The sequence below is a fragment of the Engystomops pustulosus genome, chromosome 1 (genome assembly GCF_040894005.1).
Source record: "Engystomops pustulosus chromosome 1, aEngPut4.maternal, whole genome shotgun sequence".
Classification (NCBI taxonomy): Eukaryota; Metazoa; Chordata; class Amphibia; order Anura; family Leptodactylidae; genus Engystomops; species Engystomops pustulosus.
In genome coordinates this window covers 4034620-4060381 of record NC_092411.1, presented here as the reverse complement: position 1 = coordinate 4060381, position 25762 = coordinate 4034620, and the positions used below count along the sequence as shown (strand labels likewise).

Here is a 25762-nt window from a genome sequence, read left to right as displayed (position 1 = left end):
ACACTGCAGCTTCTCCTCTCCTCCTCCCTGCACCGCACACTGCAGCTTCTCCTCTCCTCCTCCCTGCACCGCACACTGCAGCTTCTCCTCTCCTCCCTGCACCACACACTGCAGCTTCTCCTCCCCTCCCTGCACCACACACTGCAGCTTCTCCTCCCCTCCCTGCACCGCACACTGCAGCTTCTCCTCTCCTCCCTGCACCGCACACTGCAGCTTCTCCTCTCCTCCCTGCACCGCACACTGCAGCTTCTCCTCCCCTCCCTGCACCGCACACTGCAGCTTCTCCTCTCCTCCCTGCACCGCACACTGCAGCTTCTCCTCTCCTCCCTGCACCGCACACTGCAGCTTCTCCTCCCCTCCCTGCACCACACACTGCAGCTTCTCCTCTCCTCCTCCCTGCACCGCACACTGTAGCTTCTCTTCTCCTCCTCCCTGCACCGAGCACTGCAGCTTCTCCTCTCCTCCTCCCTGCACCGAGCACTGCAGCTTCTCCTCTCCTCCTCCCTGCACCGCACACTGCAGCTTCTCCTCTCCTCCTCCCTGCACCGCACACTGCAGCTTCTCCTCTCCTCCCTGCACCGCACACTGCAGCTTCTCCTCTCCTCCTCCTCCCTGCACGGCACACTGCAGCTTCTCCTCTCCTCCTCCCTGCACCGCACACTGCAGCTTCTCCTCTCCTCCTCCCTGCACCGCACACTGCAGCTTCTCCTCTCCTCCTCCCTGCACCGCACACTGCAGCTTCTCCTCTCCTCCTCCCTGCGCCGCACACTGCAGCTTCTCCTCTCCTCCTCCCTGCGCCGCACACTGCAGCTTCTCCTCTCCTCCTCCCTGCGCCGCACACTGCAGCTTCTCCTCTCCTCCTCCCTGCGCCGCACACTGCAGCTTCTCCTCTCCTCCTCCCTGCGCCGCACACTGCAGCTTCTCCTCTCCTCCTCCCTGCGCCGCACACTGCAGCTTCTCCACTCCTCCTCCCTGCGCCGCACACTGCAGCTTCTCCTCTCCTCCTCCCTGCGCCGCACACTGCAGCTTCTCCTCCTGCCTGCGCCGCACACTGCAGCTTCTCCTCCTGCCTGCGCCGCACACTGCAGCTTCTCCTCCTGCCTGCGCCGCACACTGCAGCTTCTCCTCCTCCCTGCGCCGCACACTGCAGCTTCTCCTCTCCTCCTCCCTGCACCGCACACTGCAGCTTCTCCTCCTGCCTGCGCCGCACACTGCAGCTTCTCCTCTCCTCCTCCCTGCGCCGCACACTGCAGCTTCTCCTCTCCTCCTCCCTGCGCCGCACACTGCAGCTTCTCCTCTCCTCCTCCCTGCGCCGCACGCTGCAGCTTCTCCTCTCCTCTCTGCACCGCACACTGCAGCTTCTCCTCCTCCCTGCGCCGCACACTGCAGCTTCTCCTCTCCTCCTCCCTGCACCGCACACTGCAGCTTCTCCTCCTGCCTGCGCCGCACACTGCAGCTTCTCCTCCTCCCTGCGCCGCACACTGCAGCTTCTCCTCTCCTCCTTTCTCTTACTTTATATCAGCTCGGCCAGATGGACCAGGAAAGCAGGACTGGATTAGGAGTTGTGACCCTTTTTGGTGGAGTTGGAGTTGAAGTTTGGGAAATTGAGCAGTCAGTCGGAGGTTTGGCTCCCCAACTCCCCAGCCCTGTTTTAAATTCCAGATTTCTCCTGTGCTTAACCCTTTCGTCACCAAGGGTAATTGGTGTATTGGTCACATTCTACACATTTTACAGTCAACAATATCTTTGGAACTGCTTTACTTTTTTCTTTAATTTTTACTTATTTTTAATTTTTTCCTGATATGTGAGAGTGGTATCATTTTAATAATATGCAAGGTAGGGGAAAAAGGAATTGTGGCCCTTAAACTGCTACAAAATTTCTACAAAAAAAATGCCAAAAATTCTTGGTCATTTTAGCCTTTTCAGCCCTGGTAATTAAGGGGGTTAATTAGCTGATAAGTTAATAAACATTGTATAAACCTCTACCACAATATGTGATAAATATGTTCAGTGTCCTCCCATCAGCAATTGCCGTTGCTGAGGCAGAGGGTGCATGTACTTCTGCAATGTATCGTCTATAGCTCCTAGAGAATCCTGAGGCTGGAGGGGGCTCCTACCTCCTGATCCCTGGCACAATCCTGGTGTCCGATTATGGAGAAGAATCTTCCCTTTAATATGGTATCAGGATTGTGTTTCTGGTGACCGGAGATATCCGCTGTTAAATGGGTTTTCCCACGAAAACACAGCATATGGCCTAACTTGCTGATCGGTGGGGGTCTGAGTGATGAGACCCCCCCCACCAATCAGCAAAATGGGCCTCATTCTGTGGAAATCCTAGTTTCGTGCGAAAACCTCTTTAATGTAACAGTTTTGAATTGAGATCTTTATTTATAAATCGCATCTTTTACTGTGACTTTCCCTCTGGATCTCTCCGGTTCTGAGCCTCCTAGAAACACAACCCGGATATTAAAGGAGGAAGTTTTATAATTTTTCAAAGTTTTTGATGCGGTCTTGAAGTGTCTATCCTTATATCTGCATGGGCAGGTGTGTACCCGTATAATATACCCGTCGTGATGGGGATAAAGGGAGATTCTGATCCAGTTCTTCCGTATCTGCTCCCACCAATAATAATATCATGGGCTTCTTCTAATAGTAGTTGATGGAGCAGAGGGGTTTTCTTGTATTTGGGGGCATTAGTGACCCCATTCTCATGATTTTTCATGAAGTTGTAGCATTCGGAGCACCTCTGATCAGCAAGTCATCCGCTTCCCGCTATATGATGTGACCGATACCTGTTCCTCTACAGTCCGGGACAGGTCTCCTCTGCCATCTAGTGGTCACATGGGCCATTACAGTCCGGGACAGGTCTCCTCTGCCATCTAGTGGTCACATGGGTGAACTACAACTCTTTGTGTGCAATTTATTTTCCCATTAAAATGGATTTATTTCTCTTGTTTAGCATCAGCATATTCAGCCATCTCTACATACCGGTAGTAAAATCAGTGCCGTATGTTTTATCCTCCTCCTATGCTACACCTATAATGGATTTTTCTGCAGGTGAATGGGAGCATGATCCCTAATGATGACCCTGTACATCTGTTGTACATACATACTGAGCTCTGCCTGCTTCTGGTGTTGAGCGGATACTGAAAATCAGGTCGATGATGATGATTGATGATGATGATGGTATGATGGATGCCCTTGGATACTCATTTATGACCTCATTTAGCTTAATCTACCTTCAGAATCCATCCTGATAACCAGGGACATTACTCATAGATCCAGGCACCGGGACTGTGGTAATTTTCTTAGATTTGTTATCCATGCCCTCCTTCCTTCTAAAATCACCTTTTAAAATTATGCTAATGAGCTAGAAGCACTCTGGGGGTGTTATCAGAGCCCCTCCGTGCTATGACTTCACAGGCTGTTATAAGAAGCACTCCCCCTCCCCCAGTTAGAAGGAGGGGAGACAGTATAACAGCTCGTGAAGCTACAGCCCGGAGCTCTGGTAACGCCCCCAAAGCCTTTCTGGCTCATTAGCATATTTTTTTTCCTTACTCCTGCTTACAAAGCTTCCAGCTATTGCCCTTTCTGTCACTACACAGAACATGGAGCTTCCTTCTCCTTCCATCTCATTGCTCTATGTTGTCCCAGGCCTGGACAGGGGTCGGATGTCCTTTCCTATCCATATACAATATTAGACAACCCCTTTAATCCAGGAAATTACATTTTTCCTAAAAGACTATAAAACTTTTTTCTTCCTCTTCCTGACTCTCCTCCCCAGCGTCTTATTACGATGCTTAACCCTTTGCCCCCTGCTGGTCTTATACCTTTATTTATTCCTTACAAATGGTGAATCCTGCTGACAGGTTCCCTCTCCATAAGATGTGAGGAGACGGTCCTGCCCTTTGTGTCTGGGTCGTGCTGTCAGTATATCGGTGATGATGATGGGACAGGACATCGGGGGTCGTGTTCTTCTTCTCCTGGAATATGACGGATGACAAGTCGCTCCTTCGCCCGCCGTCTTCTCCCCGTCACCGCTCCGTGTTCTGGTTTGATGTGATATTTGAAGCAGGAAACAAGTGACGGGGAAAGACGAGATTATAAGACGCCGTCACCGCAGAGAATAATCATGAGATGTAGATCCGGTACATTCAGGAAAGTGTTTTGTTTCCTTCTTGCATAAAGGCCCTGGACATAATCTGTTACACTGGTAACTTTGTGTATGTTGTTAGTAGCAGCAGGACTGTGAAATATGGGTTTATATTCCAGGATTGTACTTTTGTAATGTGCCCTCACACTGCTGGGCTCTGTGCTCTCTGCAGCTGGTATTAGGTATTATCCCTTTGTAATCAGACCCATGAAATGACACAGGACCATCGATACGGATTTTTATTCCAGGATTGTAGCTTCTACAAGTGCACTAGGGCCATGTCCTCACACTGATGAGCTCTCTGCAGCCAGTGTTGGACATTGTCCCTGATGAGATGTGTAATCAGTCCTCACACTGCTGTGCTCTGTGCTCTCTGCAGCCAGTGTTATGTATTGTCCCTGGAGAGATGTGTAATCAGTCCTCACAGTGCTGTGCTCTGTGCTCTCTGCAGACAGTGTTATGTATTGTCCCTGGAGAGATGTGTAATCAGACCTCACACTGCTGTGCTCTGTGCTCTCTGCAGCCAGTGTTATGTATTGTCCCTGGAGAGGTGTGTAATCAGACCTCACACTGCTGTGCTCTGTGCTCTCTGCAGACAGTGTTATGTATTGTCCCTGGAGAGATGTGTAATCAGACCTCACACTGCTGTGCTCTGTGCTCGCTGCAGCCAGTGTTATATATTGTCCCTGGAGAGGTGTGTAATCAGACCTAACACTGCTGTGCTCTGTGCTCTCTGCAGCCAGTGTTATGTATTGTCCTTGGAGAGATGTGTAATCAGACCTCACACTGCTGTGCTCTGTGCTCTCTGCAGCCAGTGTTATGTATTGTCCCTGGAGAGATGTGTAATCAGACCTCACACTGCTGTGCTCTGTGCTCTCTGCAGCCAGTGTTATGTATTGTCCCTGGAGAGATGTGTAATCAGACCTCACACTGCTATGCTCTGTGCTCTCTGCAGCCAGTGTTACGTATTATCCCTGGAGAGGTGTGTAATCAGACCTCACACTGCTGTGCTCTGTGCTCTCTGCAGCCAGTGTTACGTATTGTCCCTGGAGAGATGTGTAATCAGACCTCACACTGCTGTGCTCTGTGCTCCATGCAGCCAGTGTTATGTATTGTCCCTAGATAGATGTGTCATCAGACCTCACACTGCTGTGCTCTGTGCTCTCTGCACGCTGCAGCTTCTCCTCTCCTCCCTGCACCGCACACTGCAGCTTCTCCTCTCCTCCTCCTCCTCTCTGCACCGCACACTGCAGCTTCTCCTCTCCTCCTCCTCCTCTCTGCACCGCACACTGCAGCTTCTCCTCTCCTCTCTGCACCGCACACTGCAGCTTCTCCTCTCCTCCTCCCTGCACCGCACACTGCAGCTTCTCCTCTCCTCCTCCCTGCACCGCACACTGCAGCTTCTCCTCTCCTCCTCCCTGTACCGCACACTGCAGCTTCTCCTCTCCTCCCTGCACCACACACTGCAGCTTCTCCTCTCCTCCTCCCTGCACCGCACACTGCAGCTTCTCCTCTCCTCCCTGCACCGCACACTGCAGCTTCTCCTCTCCTCCTCCCTGCCCCGCACACTGCAGCTTCTCCTCTCCTCCCTGCACCGCACACTGCAGCTTCTCCTCTCCTCCCTGCACCGCACACTGCAGCTTCTCCTCTCCTCCCTGCACCGCACACTGCAGCTTCTCCTCTCCTCCTCCCTGCACCGCACACTGCAGCTTCTCCTCTCCTCCTCCCTGCACCGCACACTGCAGCTTCTCCTCTCCTCCTCCCTGCACCGCACGCTGCAGCTTCTCCTCTCCTCCTCCCTGCACCGCACGCTGCAGCTTCTCCTCTCCTCCTCCCTGCACCGCACACTGCAGCTTCTCCTCTCCTCCTCCCTGCACCGCACACTGCAGCTTCTCCTCTCCTCCTCCCTGCACCGCACACTGCAGCTTCTCCTCTCCTCCTCCCTGCACCGCACACTGCAGCTTCTCCTCTCCTCCTCCCTGCACCGCACACTGCAGCTTCTCCTCTCCTCCTCCCTGCACCGCACACTGCAGCTTCTCCTCTCCTCCTCCCTGCACCGCACACTGCAGCTTCTCCTCTCCTCCTCCCTGCACCGCACACTGCAGCTTCTCCTCTCCTCCTCCCTGCACCGCACACTGCAGCTTCTCCTCTCCTCCTCCCTGCACCGCACACTGCAGCTTCTCCTCTCCTCCTCCCTGCCCCGCACACTGCAACTTCTCCTCTCCTCCTCTCTGCACCGCACACTGCAGCTTCTCCTCTCCTCCTCCCTGCACCGCACACTGCAACTTCTCCTCTCCTCCTCTCTGCACCGCACACTGCAACTTCTCCTCTCCTCCTCCCTGCACCGCACACTGCAGCTTCTCCTCTCCTCCTCCCTGCACCGCACACTGCAGCTTCTCCTCTCCTCCCTGCACCGCACACTGCAGCTTCTCCTCTCCCCCTCCCTGCACCGCACACTGCAGCTTCTCCTCTCCTCCTCCTCCTCCTCTCTGCACCGCACACTGCAGCTTCTCCTCTCCTCCTCCTCCTCTCTGCACCGCACACTGCAGCTTCTCCTCTCCTCCCTGCCCCGCACACTGCAGCTTCTCCTCTCCTCCTCCCTGCACCGCACACTGCAGCTTCTCCTCTCCTCCTACCTGCACCGCACACTGCAGCTTCTCCTCTCCTCCCTGCACCGCACACTGCAGCTTCTCCTCTCCTCCCTGCACCGCACACTGCAGCTTCTCCTCTCCTCCCTGCAGCTTCTCCTCTCCTCCTCTCTGCACCGCACACTGCAGCTTCTCCTCTCCTCCTCTCTGCACCGCACACTGCAGTTTCTCCTCTCCTCCTCTCTGCACCGCACGCTGCAGCTTCTCCTCTCTTCCTCCCTGCACCGCACACTGCAGCTTCTCCTCTCCTCCTCCCTGCGCCGCACACTGCAGCTTCTCCTCTCCTCCCTGCACCGCACACTGCAGCTTCTCCTCTCCTCTCTGCACCGCACGCTGCAGCTTCTCCTCTCCTCCTCCCTGCACCGCACACTGCAGCTTCTCCTCTCCTCCTCCCTGCACCCGCACACTGCAGCTTCTCCTCTCCTCCCTGCAGCCTCTCCTCCCTGCACCGCACACTGCAGCTTCTCCTCTCCTCCTCCCTGCACCGCACACTGCAGTTTCTCCTCTCCTCCTCTCTGCACCGCACGCTGCAGCTTCTCCTCTCCTCCTCCCTGCGCCGCACACTGCAGCTTCTCCTCTCCTCCTCCCTGCGCCGCACACTGCAGCTTCTCCTCTCCTCCCTGCACCGCACACTGCAGCTTCTCCTCTCCTCGTCCCTGCACCCCACGCTGCAGCTTCTCCTCTCCTCCTCCCTGCACCCCACGCTGCAGCTTCTCCTCTCCTCCTCCCTGCACCCCACGCTGCAGCTTCTCCTCTCCTCCTCCCTGCACCGCACACTGCAGCTTCTCCTCTCCTCCTCCCTGCACCGCACACTGCAGCTTCTTCTCTCCTCTCTGCACCGCACGCTGCAGCTTCTCCTCTCCTCCCTGCAGCCTCTCCTCTCCTCCCTGCACCGCACACTGCAGCTTCTCCTCTCCTCCTCTCTGCACCGCACACTGCAGCTTCTCCTCTCCTCCCTGCACCGCACACTGCAGCTTCTCCTCTCCTCCCTGCACCGCACACTGCAGCTTCTCCTCTCCTCCTCCCTGCACCGCACACTGCAGCTTCTCCTCTCCTCCTCCCTGCGCCGCACACTGCAGCTTCTCCTCTCCTCCTCCCTGCGCCGCACACTGCAGCTTCTCCTCTCCTCCTCCCTGCGCCGCACACTGCAGCTTCTCCTCTCCTCCTCCCTGCGCCGCACACTGCAGCTTCTCCTCTCCTCCTCCCTGCGCCGCACACTGCAGCTTCTCCTCTCCTCCTCCCTGCCCCGCACACTGCAGCTTCTCCTCTCCTCCCTGCACCGCACACTGCAGCTTCTCCTCTCCTCCTCCCTGCACCGCACACTGCAGCTTCTCCTCTCCTCCTCCCTGCACCGCACACTGCAGCTTCTCCTCTCCCCCCTGCACCGCACACTGCAGCTTCTCCTCTCCTCCCTGCACCGCACACTGCAGCTTCTCCTCTCCTCCTCCCTGCACCGCACACTGCAGCTTCTCCTCTCCTCCTCCCTGCACCGCACACTGCAGCTTCTCCTCTCCTCCCTGCAGCTTCTCCTCTCCTCCCTGCACCGCACACTGCAGCTTTTAGTTGGAGCTTTGGCTTACCCAATCCCCAGCCCTGGTCTCGGCAGGGGTTCATGCTCTAGAATCGCCCGGCTATTTGTACCAGTTATTTACACAGGAGCTGCGGGCACTGAAAGATGTATGAATATTGTGCGGTAATTTATTATGGACCACTAACCCCTCCTCCCTGACACATAACAGCCGCCATAGTTGTGCTTTTCTTGTGCATGGGGAGAACTTGTTGAATGACTTCTTTGCTGTGGCAGTTCCTTCTGCAGGCACAAGGGGGCAGTAGAGACACATGGACTTATCCTGGGATTGTAGTCCTAGTACAGCCCAGCATTATCATAGGACACTGCTGATATATACAGATAGATCTATATATTATATTTATACGCTGTCACATGTAAATCCTTCTTATCTTGCAGTGAGATCAGTCGGCTGGACCTGGGGCTTATTGTAGAAATGTGGAATAAAGGCCTCATCTGGGACACCATGGTGGGGACCCTGTGGATCCCACTGCAGACAATACGACAGTCGGACGAGGTGAGGACTCGGTCTTAAAGGGGTTTTCCTGGCTACAACAATCTTTATTAGAGGTCGGAAGGACCTGACACTTGTCCCCATGAATGGAGCCGTCTACTTCCTGTTATATCTTCCATACATTGACTTCTGACTAAAGATGCCCGAGGGGGTTACGTGTTGACCCCGATCAATCTCATATGGAAGAACTATACTGTGTGTGACTTATCAATAACCTAAGTAATAAAAACCTGGTTAAAGCACATGGACCATAATAACCAGCAGAAACAGTGTTCCCAGTCATTGACAGCAAGCAGAGGTCTTGGACATGGAAACACAAATTATATTTATAATGATCTTTTTGGGGCCTTTTCACATGTGCACTCGGGCTTCAGTTTCCGTTTTTTTTAAAATAAAAGAATAAAATGATAATAAAGGTCTATTCATATAGCGCCATCATATTCCGCAGCGCAGTACAGGATAACTGTAGCGATGGATGACTAACGGATCCGTCTGTTCCGTATTGGTATCAGTGGACTCGTATTGGTGTCCGTTTTTATATCTGCTGATATTTTAGTGAATAGTTGGATGCAAATTGCTGCGCTATTTTTGTTTTTCTGAGGTAACAGAAGGATAACGGGAGACGCCCTCCCGTCCTCTTTTTACTTTTTTTTATCCTGAGCTCGGATTTTAAATTCCAGAGTTTCAACGCGACCTCTAGAGGCCAAAGCAGAAGATTAAAAATAATGGGAAAAACAGAAACTAACTGCCACTAATGGAAAACGTGGAATCCGTTCACTTTGAACCGATCTGATACAGAAACTGATACTTTGTAATGTAAACAAACTGTTTAATTGATATCTGTTATTTCCCAAAAAAATGTGAAAATCACAAGCTCGCGGAGGGGAACGGGCTCCCAAGTCTGCGCCTCCGGGGTATATCTGCGTGCTCCGGGGTATATCTGCGTGCTCCGGGGTATATCTGCGTGCTCCGGGGTATATCTGCGTGCTCCGGGGTATATCTGCGTGCTCCGGGGTATATCTGCGTGCTCCGGGGTATATCTGCGTGCTCCGGGGTATATCTGCGTGCTCCGGGGTATATCTGCGTGCTCCGGGGTATATCTGCGTGCTCCGGGGTATGTCTGCGTGCTCCGGGGTATGTCTGCGTGCTCCGGGGTATGTCTGCGCCCTCCGGGGTAGATCTGCGCGCTCCGGGGTAGGTCTGCGCGCTCCGGGGTATGTCTGCGCGCTCCGGGGTAGGTCTGCGCGCTCCGGGGTAGGTCTGCGCGCTCCGGGGTAGGTCTGCGCGCTCCGGGGTAGGTCTGCGCCCTCCGGGGTAGGTCTGCGCCCTCCGGGGTAGGTCTGCGCCCTCCGGGGTAGGTCTGCGCGCTCCGCGGTAGGTCTGCGCGCTCCGGGGTAGGTCTGCGCGCTCCGCGGTAGGTCTGCGCGCTCCGGGGTAGGTCTGCGCGCTCCGGGTGGATCTGCGGCTCTTGATCCCTCCATCTCTATGTTGTGTGACTTGTGAATGTTTCCCACAGGAGGGTCCGGGGGAGTGGGCCGCACTAGAGGCTGAGGTTCTGATGAAAGATGATGAGATCTGTGGCACCAGGAACCCGACTCTACATAAGATCTTACTGGACACCAGGTTCGAGCTGCCTTTCGGTAGGTAATGGGGGACGATGCGCGTTGCAATCCATGTAGATACAAACTTAGAGGAGGCCCCAAAAAGTCATGATCTCATTTTGCTCATAACTTGAATTTAGTTATTTTGCTCTGGTCACATCCAAAGCTGCAATCACAGCTTTTAAAGGAACCTGTCACCACATTTTCTGATGAATTCGGTTATTGACCGGTTTCCATAGAGTCCTATTAACTAAACGACAGCCTTCTATTAGCTAAAACGTGTTTCCCTTACATCCCCATAAAATCAACTTTATCATACATGACATCAGAGGGTGTGTGCTCAGTCGAGTCCAGCATGTCTCCGTCTCACCATTCAGAACGTAATGCCACGTGGCCAGGGTTATGTCATGTAAGGTCCTTTATATACTAACGTTTGCAAAAATCTACCCCATGTATGTATCTGATCACAGGAAATCACAGCAGCCTCCACTGAGGATGGGGAGGAATAGACATCTGTAGAGGCTGATGTGCTTTCATGTGATCAGATACATACATGGGGTAGACTTTACAAATCTTACTGGATAGAGGACCTTACGTGACATAACCCTGGTCACATGACATGAAGGAGCCATGAGGAGGAGCTATTGGACTCTGCCAAGCAGGTCACGCCCCCCCTATCTTGCTGAGGATCAGGCTGTATACCAGGTAAGATAACAAAGTTTATTTTATGGTGATGTAAGGGAAACCATTTTTTGCTAAAAGAAGTGAGGCATTTATTTTAGGACTCTTTGGGAACCTGCCACTAGCTGGATTTGTGAAAAATGTGGTGACGGGTTCCCTTTAATCCCTGTGCTGAGGGTTTGGTCTCTGTATGGAGTATATGTAGAGAAATTATTGTAGTTGGAGATTTAGGAAGTAACGGGAAATGTTATGTGTGAGCTACGAGGCTCTGGATGCAGCTCTGGAGGTGACTGGAGTACATAATATTGTCCAGTTAAACTGAGATTTACAATCTTTACGGATGGAGATGAACTCTTTAGGGGGCTCTGGTTTGGAGATGGGGAGAATCATGACTTGCGCCCCTCCTGGTCATGCATGGAATTGCATCCAGTCATTGATGTGTTCCCTGGAGAGATGTGAGGTCAGGTCTGCACTGGAGGAACTTGGTGAACGGGACAAAGCACATAAAGCTTTCTGCAGATCCAGAGATTGGACCCCCACTAATTACACCCCGAATACCCCTCTACTCATCCCATGGGGTCATAGTCCACATATGCGTCTCACACTCACGATCAGTCTCTGTGCTAATCCTGGGGACTGTGACTGGTGACGGCTCCTCTCTTTATACAAAATCATAGGAAGCTCCTTTTAAGAACCTTAGAGAACAGTAGTATAATCTGCCCCGATGTGATGTCATACGGGGGGCACAGAGCGAGGAGCAGGAGCCGAAAACAAGTGCTCAGAGTAGTGTAACCGAGAATCAGTGCACAATGTCATCTACAAGTCATGTGTCACCTCACCGTGTTAATCACATCCCGCATCCCAGTAATAGTATCCCAAGAGTAGTCCACACTGCTACAGAGTCATTATATACTGCATATACGTAGTTATATTCCTGTACATAGGGGGCAGTATTATAGTAGTTATATTCCTGTACATAGGAGGCAGTATTATAGTAGTTATATTCATGTACATAGGGGGCAGTATTATAGTAGTTATATTCCTGTACATAGGGGGCAGTATTATAGTAGTTATATTCCTGTACATAGGGGGCAGTATTATAGTAGTTATATTCCTGTACATAGGGGACAGTATTATAGTAGTTATATTCTTGTACACAGGGTGCAGTATTATAGTAGTTATATTCATGTACATAGGGGGCAGTATTATAGTAGTTATATTCCTGTACATAGGGGGCAGTATTATAGTAGATATATTCCTGTACATAGGGGGCAGTATTATAGTAGTTATATTCCTGTACATAGGGGGCAGTATTATAGTAGTTATATTCCTGTACATAGGGGACAGTATTATAGTAGTTATATTCTTGTACACAGGGTGCAGTATTATAGTAGTTATATTCCTGTACATAGGGGGCAGTATTATAGTAGTTATATTCCTGTACATAGGGGGCAGTATTATAGTAGTTATATTCTTGTACACAGGGTGCAGTATTATAGTAGTTATATTCCTGTACATAGGGGCAGTATTATAGTAGTTATATTCCTGTACATAGGGGGCAGTATTATAGTAGTTATATTCTTGTACATAGGGGGCAGTATTATAGTAGTTATATTCCTGTACATAGGGGGCAGTATTATAGTAGTTATATTCCTGTACATAGGAGGCAGTATTATAGTAGTTATATTCCTGTACATAGGGGGCAGTATTATAGTAGTTATATTCTTGTGCATAGGGGGCAGTATTATAGTAGTTATATTCCTGTACATAGGGGGCAGTATTATAGTAGTTATATTCCTGTACATAGGGGGCAGTATTATAGTAGTTATATTCTTGTACATAGGGGGCAGTATGATAGTAGTTATATTCCTGTACATAGGGGGCAGTATTATAGTAGTTATATTCCTGTACATAGGTGCAGTATTATAGTAGTTATATTCCTGTACACAGGGGGCAGTATTATAGTAGTTATATTCTTGTACATAGGGGCAGTATTATAGTAGTTATATTCTTGTACATAGGGGGCAGTATTATAGTAGTTATATCCCTGTACATAGGGGGCAGTATTATAGTAGTTATATTCCTGTACATAGGAGGCAGTATTATAGTAGTTATATTCTTGTACATAGGGAGCAGTATTATAGTAGTTATATTCTTGTACATAGGGGGCAGTATTATAGTAGTTATATTCTTGTACATAGGGGCAGTATTATAGTAGTTATATTCCTGTACGTACGGGACAGTATTATAGTAGTTATATTCCTGTACATAGGGGGCAGTATTATAGTAGTTATATCCTTGTACATAGGGGGCAGTATTATAGTAGTTATATTCTTGTACATAGGGGGCAGTATTATAGTAGTTATATTCCTGTACATAGGGGACAGTATTATAGTAGTTATATTCCTGTACATAGGGGGCAGTATTATAGTAGTTATATTCCTGTACATAGGGAGCAGTATTATAGTAGTTATATTCTTGTACATAGGGAGCAGTATTATAGTAGTTATATTCCTGTACATAGGGGGCAGTATTATAGTAGTTATATTCTTGTACATAGGGGGCAGTATTATAGTAGTTATATTCTTGTACATAGGGGGCAGTATTATAGTAGGTATATTCTTGTACATAGGGGGCAGTATTATAGTAGTTATATTCCTGTACATAGGGAGCAGTATTATAGTAGTTATATTCTTGTACATAGGGAGCAGTATTATAGTAGTTATATTCCTGTACATAGGGGGCAGTATTATAGTAGTTATATTCTTGTACACAGGGTGCAGTATTATAGTAGTTATATTCCTGTACATAGGGGGCAGTATTATAGTAGTTATATTCCTGTACATAGGGGGCAGTATTATAGTAGTTATATTCCTGTACATAGGGGGCAGTATTATAGTAGTTATATTCCTGTACATAGGGGGCAGTATTATAGTAGTTATATTCCTGTACATAGGGGGCAGTATTATAGTAGTTATATTCCTGTACATAGGGGGCAGTATTATAGCAGTTATATTCCTGTACATAGGGGGCAGTATTATAGTAGTTATATTCTTGTACATAGGGGGCAGTATTATAGTAGTTATATTCCTGTACATAGGGGGCAGTATTATAGTAGTTATATTCTTGTACATAGGGGGCAGTATTAAAGTAGTTATATTCCTGTACATAGGAGGCAGTATTATAGTAGCTATATCCCTGTACATAGGCGGCAGTATTATAGTAGTTATATTCTTGTACATAGGGGGCAGTATTATAGTAGTTATATTCCTGTACATAGGGGGCAGTATTATAGTAGTTATATTCTTGTACATAGGGGGCAGTATTATAGTAGTTATATTCCTGTACATAGGGGGAAGTATTATAGTAATTATAGTCTTATACACAGGGGGCAGTATTATAGTAGTTATATTCCTGTACATAGGGGGCAGTATTATAGTAGTTATATTCCTGTACATAGGGGGCAGTATTATAGTAGTTATATTCTTGTACATAGGGGGCAGTATTATAGTAGTTATATTCCTGTACATAGGGGGCAGTATTATAGTAGTTATATTCCTGTACATAGGGGGCAGTATTATAGTAGTTATATTCCTGTACATAGGGGGCAGTATTATAGTAGTTATATTCTTGTACATAGGGGGCAGTATTATAGTAGTTATATTCCTGTACATATGGGCAGTATTATAGTAGTTATATTCCTGTACATAGGGAGCAGTATTATAGTAGTTATATTCCTGTACATATGGGCAGTATTATAGTAGTTATATTCTTGTACATAGGGGGGCAGTATTATAGTAGTTATATTCCTGTACATAGGGGGGCAGTATTATAGTAGTTATATTCCTGTACATAGGGGGCAGTATTATAGTAGTTATATTCCTGTACATATGGGCAGTATTATAGTAGTTATATTCTTGTACATAGGGGGCAGTATTATAGTAATTATATTCTTGTACATAGGGGTAGTATTATAGTAGTTATATTCCTGTACATAGGGGGCAGTATTATAGTAGTTATATTCCTGTACATAGGGGGCAGTATTATAGTAGTTATATTCCTGTACATAGGGGCAGTATTATAGTAGTTATATTCTTGTACATAGGGGTAGTATTATAGTAGTTATATTCCTGTACATAGGGGGCAGTATTATAGTAGTTATATTCCTGTACATAGGGGGCAGTATTATAGTAGTTATATTCCTGTACATAGGGGCAGTATTATAGTAGTTATATTCCTGTACATAGGGGACAGTATTATAGTAGTTATATTCCTGTACATAGGGGTAGTATTATAGTAGGTATATTCCTGTACATAGGGGCAGTATTATAGTAGTTATATTCCTGTACATAGGGGGCAGTATTATAGTAGTTATATTCCTGTACATAGGGGGCAGTATTATAGTAGTTATATTCTTGTACATATGGGGCAGTATTATAGTAGTTATATTCCTGTACATAGGGGGCAGTATTATAGTAGTTATATTCCTGTACATAGGGGGCAGTATTATAGTAGTTATATTCTTGTACATATGGGGCAGTATTATAGTAGTTATATTCCTGTACATAGGGGGCAGTATTATAGTAGTTATATTCCTGTACATAGGGAGCAGTATTATAGTAGTTATATTCTTGTACATAGGGGGCAGTATTATAGTAGTTATATTCCTGTACATAGGGAGCAGTATTATAGTAGTTATATTCTTGTACATAGGGAGCAGTATTATAGTAGTTATATTCCTGTACATAGGGGGCAGTATTATAGTAGTTATATTCTTGTACATAGGGGGCAGTATTATAGTAGTTATATTCTTGTACATAGGGGGCAGTATTATAGTAGGTATATTCTTGTACATAGGGGGCAGTATTATAGTAGTTATATTCCTGTACATAGGGGGCAGTATTATAGTAGTTATATTCTTGTACATAGGGGGCAGTATTATAGTAGGTATATTCTTGTACATAGGGGGCAGTATTATAGTAGTTATATTCCTGTACATAGGGGGCAGTATTATAGTAGTTATATTCTTGTACATAGGGGGCAGTATTATAGTAGTTATATTCCTGTACATATGGGCAGTATTATAGTAGTTATATTCCTGTACATAGGGAGCAGTATTATAGTAGTTATATTCCTGTACATATGGGCAGTATTATAGTAGTTATATTCCTGTACATAGGGGGCAGTATTATAGTAATTATATTCTTGTACATAGGGGCAGTATTATAGTAGTTCTATTCTTGTATATAGGGGGCAGTATTATAGTAGTTATATTCCTGTACATAGGGGTAGTATTATAGTAGTTATATTCCTGTACATAGAGGGAAGTATTATAGTAGTTATATTCTTGTACATAGGGGGCAGTATTATAGTAGTTATATTCCTGTACATAGGGGGCAGTATTATAGTAGTTATATTCCTGTACATAGGGGGCAGTATTATAGTAGTTATATTCTTGTACATATGGGGCAGTATTATAGTAGTTATATTCTTGTACATAGGGGGCAGTATTATAGTAGCTATATCCCTGTACATAGGCGGCAGTATTATAGTAGTTATATTCTTGTACATAGGGGGCAGTATTATAGCAGTTATATTCCTGTACATAGGGTGCAGTATTATAGTAGTTATATTCTTGTACATAGGGGGCAGTATTATAGTAGTTATATCCCTGTACATAGGGGGCAGTATTATAGTAGTTATATTCTTGTACATAGGGGTAGTATTATAGTAGTTATATTCCTGTACATAGGGTGCAGTATTATAGTAGTTATATTCTTGTACATAGGGGTAGTATTATAGTAGTTATATTCCTGTACATAGGGGGCAGTATTATAGTAGTTATATTCCTGTACATAGGGGGCAGTATTATAGTAGTTATATTCTTGTACATAGGGGTAGTATTATAGTAGTTATATTCCTGTACATAGGGGGCAGTATTATAGTAGTTATATTCTTGTACATAGGGGGCAGTATTATAGTAGTTATATTCTTGTACATAGGGGGCAGTATTATAGTAGTTATATTCTTGTACATAGGGGGCAGTATTATAGTAGTTATATTCCTGTACATAGGGGGCAGTATTATAGCAGTTATATTCCTGTACATAGGGGGCAGTATTATAGTAGTTATATTCTTGTACATAGGGGGCAGTATTATAGTAGTTATATTCTTGTACATAGGGGGCAGTATTATAGTACTTATATTCCTGTATATAGGGGGCAGTATTATAGTAGTTATATTCCTGTACATAGAGGAGCAGTATTATAGTAGTTATATTCCTGTACATAGGGGGCAGTATTATAGTAGTTATATTCCTGTACATAGGGGGCAGTATTATAGTAGTTATATTCCTGTACATAGGGGGCAGTATTGTAGAAGCAACTATATTAGTAACACTTATGTGTGCTGTGCAGTGTGCTCTGGGACAATGTAATAGTATATTAAGGTGATGAGGCATTGGGCTGTAATTCTTTGAACCATTTAATGTTTGGACCCCCTGTAGCTGTAATGGTCTCCTGGGGAGGCAGATTGGGATTAGATTAGAGCCCTCAGGGCTGTGAATACATTTGAGCTCTTTATAGTGAACCTTTCGCTGATAGTCACAGTAATTTCTCTGATTCTTTCTTGTTGTCTCTGTAACCTCCCTCCCCTTTATCGTGCTGCTTGCTCCATGTTTCTTTTTTCTCCCTGCAGGTGGCGCTCTGTAGCCTGTATGTGTACCCTCTGTGTAGGGGTATGTTGTTGGTGCCGGTTGATTTTGTGTGATGTGATTACTCCATTGCTGTGTAATGCTGGGAATTGGACAATCCTGGGAGTTCATTTGACCCCGTGTGGAATTTCCTCATCTGCGCCTCACATCCATTTTTAAAGGGGTCGGCCATGTGCCTTTAATACCTTAGTAATAATCCCTGAATGTTCATCAAGTGATTCAGCAGTCCTGCTACTTACTTCTGGGCTGTGTGTAGAAGTGATGTGCTCTAAAAGCCGGCTCTTCTATGTGAACCACCGCCGGGGGCTCACTTAACCCCGCCCCTAAGTGGCTCACCACGCCCCCTTTTAACCTGATACAATCTGGCTAGACTGCAGCTCCCTATTTTACATAGGGAGCCAGTCAGGAGCCAGAAGAGCCGAGTCTTGTTAGTGAATGGAGCCTTATAAGCCAGCTCACTAGGAAGAGTCAGACTTCCCATGCTGCTTTCTGACATCTCTGAACTCTGCTGAATAGGAGAAGCTGCAGCAGGAGATTATGCCTCATCCTGCTCCCTCCCCCCTTACACGGGTAGGGACATGTCTCATAGAAAAGATTTAACGGAAAGTGACCAACCCTCTTTGAACTGGTTGACAGCAAAATGCTAAAAAGTTTAGAGAAATTGAGTGTTATAACTTTTCTTTTCAATCCTGAAGTCTGGTTTGAAGTTCGATAAATCCCTAAATCACTAAATGTGAGCAAAAAGTTGCTCTTTAAAGTTTCGAAATGTCCCTCCCCCCCCCCCCCCCCCCCCATCATTGGTTAGAGATTTTACCTCCATCACCATCACTGGGACCCCACTGATCACCGTAATGGGTGCACTTCCCCAGGCAAGGGGTACGGCCTCCGGCATAGCCCCTGCCGAGAAGCAGGTAGGTTCCCCTGGAGTTGTGTGTGTGTGGTTAGTGTCCGTGTGTGGTTCTGACCAATCATGTGCATGACGTCTTCTTCCAGCCAGTGACCCGTCTACTATCCCGGCACCAGTAATGGACAGCGCCTCTTACCCTCCGGTTCTGAAGGGTTTTCCCTTGTCCGGGTTTCTCCAGTTATTCCTGTGACTAATGTTCTATGTTCTTTTAGATATCCCAGAGGAAGAGGCGAAATATTGGACCAAGAAGCTGGAGCAGATCAACACCATGGGAGAGGCCGGAGAGGTGGGTGCAGCATCGGTCCTGAACATGTCTGCCAGTCCTCAAAGCCTGCAGAGCATCGCTCTTATTAATATCCCAATGTACCTGGCCCCAGCCTACAGGGATGTCTGCTTATTCTCCAGAGCTGCACTCACTATTCTGCTGCTGGTGCAGTCACTGTGTACATACATGACATTACTTATCCTGTACTGATCCTGAGTTACATCCTGTATTATACTCCAGAGCTGCACTCACTATTCTGCTGCTGGTGCAGTGACTGTGTACATACATGACATTACTTATCCTGTACTGATCCTGAGTTACATCCTGTATTATACTCCAGAGCTGCACTCACTATTCTGCTGCTGGTGCAGTCACTGTGTACATACATGACATTACTTATCCTGTACTGATCCTGAGTTACATCCTGTATTATACTCCAGAGCTGCACTCGCTATTCTGCTGCTGGTGCAGTCACTGTACATACATGACATTACTTATCCTGTACTGATCCTGAGTTACATCCTGTATTATACCCCAGAGCTGCACTCGCTATTCTGCTGCTGGTGCAGTCACTGTACATACATGACATTACTTATCCTGTACTGATCCTGAGTTACATCCTGTATTATACTCCAGAGATGCACTCACTATTCTGCTGCTGGTGCAGTCACTGTGTACATACATGACATTACTTATCCTGTACTGATCCTGAGTTACATCCTGTATTATACTCCAGAGCTGCACTCACTATTCTGCTGCTGGTGCAGTCACTGTGTACATACATGACATTACTTATCCTGTACTGATCCTGAGTTACATCCTGTATTATACCCCAGAGCTGCACTCACTATTCTGCTGCTGGTGCAGTCACTGTGTACATACATGACATTACTTATCCTGTACTGATCCTGAGTTACATCCTGTATTATACCCCAGAGCTGCACTCACTATTCTGCTGCTGGTGCAGTCACTGTGTACATACATGACATTACTTATCCTGTGCTGATCCTGAGTTACATCCTGTATTATACCCCAGAGCTGCACTCACTATTCTGTTGCTGGTGCAGTCACTGTGTACATACATGACATTACTTATCCTGTACTGATCCTGAGTTACATCCTGTATTATACTCCAGAGCTGCACTCACTATTCTGCTGCTGGTGCAGTCACTGTGTACATACATGACATCACTTATCCTGTACTGATCCTGAGTTACATCCTGTATTATACCCCAGAGCTGCACTCACTATTCTGCTGCTGGTGCAGTCACTGTGTACATACATGACATTACTTATCCTGTACTGATCCTGAGTTACATCCTGTATTATACCGCAGAGCTGCACTCACTATTCTGCTGCTGGTGCAGTCACTGTGTACATACGTGACATTACTTATCCTGTACTGATCCTGAGTTACATCCTGTATTATACCCCAGAGCTGCACTCACTATTCTGCTGCTGGTGCAGTCACTGTGTACATACATGACATTACTTATCCTGTACTGATCCTGAGTTACATCCTGTATTATACCCCAGAGCTGCACTCACTATTCTGCTGCTGGTGCAGTCACTGTGTACATACATGACATTACTTATCCTGTACTGATCCTGAGTTACATCCTGTATTATACTCCAGAGCTGCAGTCACTGTGTACATACATGACATTACTTATCCTGTACTGATCCTGAGTTACATCCTGTATTATACTCCAGAGCAGCAGTCACTGTGTACATACATGACATTACTTATCCTGTACTGATCCTGAGTTACATCCTGTATTATACCCCAGAGCTGCACTCACTATCTGCTGCTGGTGCAGTCACTGTGTACATACATGACATTACTTATCCTGTAATGATCCTGAGTTACATCCTGTATTGTACTCCAGAGCTGCACTCACTATTCTGCTGGTGCAGTCACTGTGTACATACATGACATTACTTATCCGGTACTGATCCTGAGTTACATCCAGTATTATACCCCAGAGCTGCACTCACTATTCTGCTGCTGGTGCAGTCACTGTGTACATACATGACATTACTTATCCTGTACTGATCCTGAGTTACATCCTGTGTTATACTCCAGAGCTGTGCTCACTATTCTGCTGCTGGTGCAGTCACTGTGTACATACATGACATTACTTATCCTGTACTGATCCTGAGTTACATCCTGTATTGTACTCCAGAGCTGCGCTCACTATTCTGCTGCTGGTGGAGTCACTGTGTACATACATGACATTACTTATCCTGTACTGATCCTGAGTTACATCCAGTATTATACCCCAGAGCTGCACTCACTATTCTGCTGCTGGTGCAGTGACTGTGTACATACATGACATTACTTATCCTGTACTGATCCTGAGTTACATCCTGTGTTATACTCCAGAGCTGTGCTCACTATTCTGCTGCTGGTGCAGTCACTGTGTACATACATGACATTACTTATCCTGTGCTGATCCTGAGTTACATCCTGTATTATACTCCAGAGCTGTGCTCACTATTCTGCTGCTGGTGCAGTCACTGTGTACATACATGACATTACTTATCCTGTACTGATCCTGAGTTACATCCTGTATTATACCCCAGAGCTGCACTCACTATTCTGCTGCTGGTGCAGTCACTGTGTACATACATGACATTACTTATCCTGTACTGATCATGAGTTACATCCTTTGTTATACCCCAGAGCTGCACTCACTATTCTGCTGCTGGTGCAGTCACTGTGTACATACATGACATTACTTATCCTGTACTGATCCTGAGTTACATCCTGTATTATACCCCAGAGCTGCACTCACTATTCTGCTGCTGGTGCAGTCACTGTGTACATACATGACATTACTTATCCTGTACTGATCCTGAGTTACATCCTGTATTATACTCCAGAGCTGCACTCACTATTCTGCTGCTGGTGCAGTCACTGTGTACATACATGACATTACTTATCCTGTACTGATCCTGAGTTACATCCTGTATTATACTCCAGAGCTGCACTCACTATTCTGCTGCTGGTGCAGTCACTGTGTACATACATGACATTACTTATCCTGTACTGATCCTGAGTTACATCCTGTATTATACTCCAGAGCTGCACTCGCTATTCTGCTGCAGGTGCAGTCACTGTACATACATGACATTACTTATCCTGTACTGATCCTGAGTTACATCCTGTATTATACCCCAGAGCTGCACTCGCTATTCTGCTGCTGGTGCAGTCACTGTGTACATACATGACATTACTTATCCTGTACTGATCCTGAGTTACATCCAGTATTATACCCCAGAGCTGCACTCACTATTCTGCTGCTGGTGCAGTCACTGTGTACATACATGACATTACTTATCCTGTACTGATCCTGAGTTACATCCAGTATTATACCCCAGAGCTGCACTCACTATTCTGCTGCTGGTGCAGTCACTGTGTACATACATGACATTACTTATCCTGTACTGATCCTGAGTTACATCCTGTATTATACCCCAGAGCTGCACTCACTATTCTGCTGCTGGTGCAGTCACTGTGTACATACATGACATTACTTATCCTGTGCTGATCCTGAGTTACATCCTGTATTATACTCCAGAGCTGTGCTCACTATTCTGCTGCTGGTGCAGTCACTGTGTACATACATGACATTACTTATCCTGTACTGATCCTGAGTTACATCCTGTATTATACCCCAGAGCTGCACTCACTATTCTGCTGCTGGTGCAGTCACTGTGTACATACATGACATTACTTATCCTGTACTGATCCTGAGTTACATCCTGTATTATACCCCAGAGCTGCACCCACTATTCTGCTGCTGGTGTAGTCAATGTGTACATACATGACATTACTTATCATGTACTGATACTGAGTTACATCCTGTATTATACCCCAGAGCTGCACTCACTATTCTGCTGCTGGTGCAGTCACTGTGTACATACATGACATTACTTATCCTGTACTGATCCTGAGTTACATCCTGCATTATACCCCAGAGCTGCACTCACTATTCTGCTGCTGGTGCAGTCACTGTGCACATACATGACATTACTTATCCTGTACTGATCCTGAGTTACATCCTGTATTATACCCCAGAGCTGCACTCACTATTCTGCTGCTGGTGCAGTCACTGTGTACATACATGACATTACTTATCCTGTACTGATCCTGAGTTACATCCTGTATTATACTCCAGAGCTGCACTCACTATTCTGCTGCTGGTGCAGTCACTGTGTACATACATGACATTACTTATCCTGTACTGATCCTGAGTTACATCCTGTATTATCCCCCAGAGCTGCACTCACTATTCTGCTGCTGGTGCAGTCACTGTGTACATACATGACATTACTTATCCTGTACTGATCCTGAGTTACATCCTGTATTATCCCCCAGAGCTGCACTCACTATTCTGCTGCTGGTGCAGTCACTGTGTACATACATGACATTACTTATCCTGTACTGATCCTGAGTTACATCCTGTATTATACTCCAGAGCTGCACTCACTATGCTGGTGCTGGTCTGAGTTCTGGTCCTCCTGTATGATATATCTCCAGTCACCGCTATCCTACATCTCACGTTGACATATTTCTGTGTGTGTCGGGTTTTGTTAGCCGACAGGTTTCCTTTTTATTGTGACTTTCGAGAGATCAAAACCTAAAATTTTCCAAGTAAATCAGAATTTGTCTTTCCGCCTCCCCGGTAATTATCCTCCCACATGTAGCAGCAGATAATGGTAAGTGGCCTCTCGCTGGGCGCGCGTTGTGTATCTCCTGTATACGATACAATTACAGGGGACGTCCCCGCACACATGTGCAGCTCTGCTCCCCGAGATCCCGGCCCTCTCCCATAGATTCATAGGGAGGAGGTTCCTGTATCCGCCTGGTGGGTCCTAGAGCTCTGGCAGGGGTTGTCCAGCAATGTGGGGCCTTCCTATATGTAAAGGATTGGGGATAACAGACAATACATAGCACTGGCTGCAGAGTGCACAGAGCACAGCAGTGTCAGGACACACACCCCAATGCACTTGAAGCTACTCTCCCCAGGACGCTACCTACCACGACCTGTAGCTTTGATGGGCAGAACAATTGGCAGATTCCCTTTTAATAAAATCCTTGGATCCTCTGTGAATTATGTCTGTGGGGGTAAGACGCCCCCCTGCACCTCTGCGCCCCTGATCTCTGCACCCCATGTCTCCTGACTCTGCGTTGCAGGATGAGCCACGAGGTTTCTATACGCTCCATCTATAATGTCACCTGTTACACTTCTCTCCTTCTTCCTTCCAGTTTTCTTACGCTGAAGATGTGCAGAACAAACCGCTGCCCACGGCCGTCTCTCAGTGCTGTAAGTTTGTAATGTTTGTATTGTTTCCTGGATTCTGTAGCCCCTGCGTCATCTTCCAAGTACAGGCGGTCCCCTACTTAAGGACACTCGACTTACAGACAACCCATAGTTACAGACGGACCCCTCTGCCCACTGTGACCTCTGGTGACCTCTCTGGATGTTACTATAGCCCCAGGCTGCAATGATCAGCTGTAAAGTGTCTGTAATGAAGATTTATGGATAATCCTTGGTCCAATTACAGCAAAATTTTTGAAACTCCGATTGTCACTGGGACAAAAGAAAAAAAATTGTCTAGAACTTCAATGATAAAATATACAGTTTCGACTTACATACATATTCAACTTAAGAACAAACCTCCGGACGCTATCTTGTATGTAACCCGGGGACTGCCTGTACGTGGTTCGCTCCTGATACTGAGCGCTCGGCCATAGACTCCAATCCTCTATTATGTCTGTATGATACCCGGGGTGCAGTGTGTACGCTCATGTCATGGACACTCTCTGAAGTTTCTACACTCTCCCTTGTGGGGCAAAGTAATTTAAAAAAATGTAACAAAATAAATTGAAAAAAAAAAAGGTTTTAAAAATGTATAAAAATATAAAAAAAACACAAAAATCACTGAGCACTTTAATAAATAAAAACTTAAAATCGCACACAATTTGTAGTAGCTATCGAACCTGTACAACCCAAGCTTAAAAGACCTATAATAGTATTTATCCCGCACAACAAAAAAACATTTAAGAAAATAAAGAATGAGGCCCATCATTAAACAAAAATTAAGCACAATCAAAAAAAAAAAACCTTGATGAACCCCCAAATGTGAGCAAACAAAAATCTACAGCAAAAATAAGCCCTCACGCAGATACATTAATGAAAACATTTCCAAAAGTTATGGCGCCTGTGAAGCAATGATGGAAATGTTTCTCCCCCCCCCCCCCCTCCCCCACTCAAAGATTTCATTATACAAGGTATTTAAAATAAAACACATAAAAAAAACTTCTATTTTTGGCATAGCCACGTGCGTATTGGCCCAGAGGAAAAAATTAAGTATAGAATGATAGATTTGCCTCTTTTTTTTTTTTTTTTGTCTTCTTGTAAATATACTGAACACAAAGGGTTAATAAATGTTCAACAGTAGAATTTATGAAACCAAAAATTGTGCTATTAAACTATGTTTTGCCCCGATAAAAAAATACAACCCCTAATATATGTATAGTGACAGCAAAAAAAGCTCTAGCTCCTGATCTGCTGCCGGTGATGCACCTACAGCTGGGGAGTCCTGCGCATGCGCAGTGGCTCTAATTTGTCTGTCTGTGACTGTGCAGAACTCCCCAGCTGTAGGATCAGGAGGCCCAGAACTCCCCTTCTTCTGCTCACCCAA

At 46.5% G+C, this 25762-nt stretch overlaps 1 protein-coding gene across 9 annotated transcripts in view; it reads left to right on the top strand.

Moving 5' to 3' along the window:
* Positions 1 to 25762, top strand: part of UNC13B (unc-13 homolog B) — a 295618-nt gene that overhangs the window by 82656 nt on the left and 187200 nt on the right. For all 9 annotated transcript variants that reach the window (XM_072132773.1, XM_072132775.1, XM_072132774.1 and 6 more), the window contains exons 5-8: positions 8768 to 8885; positions 10399 to 10522; positions 18996 to 19069; positions 24324 to 24381. In XM_072132773.1, coding sequence (XP_071988874.1) covers positions 8768 to 8885; positions 10399 to 10522; positions 18996 to 19069; positions 24324 to 24381 — 374 coding nt within the window. The remainder of the gene's footprint in view (positions 1 to 8767; positions 8886 to 10398; positions 10523 to 18995; positions 19070 to 24323; positions 24382 to 25762) is intronic.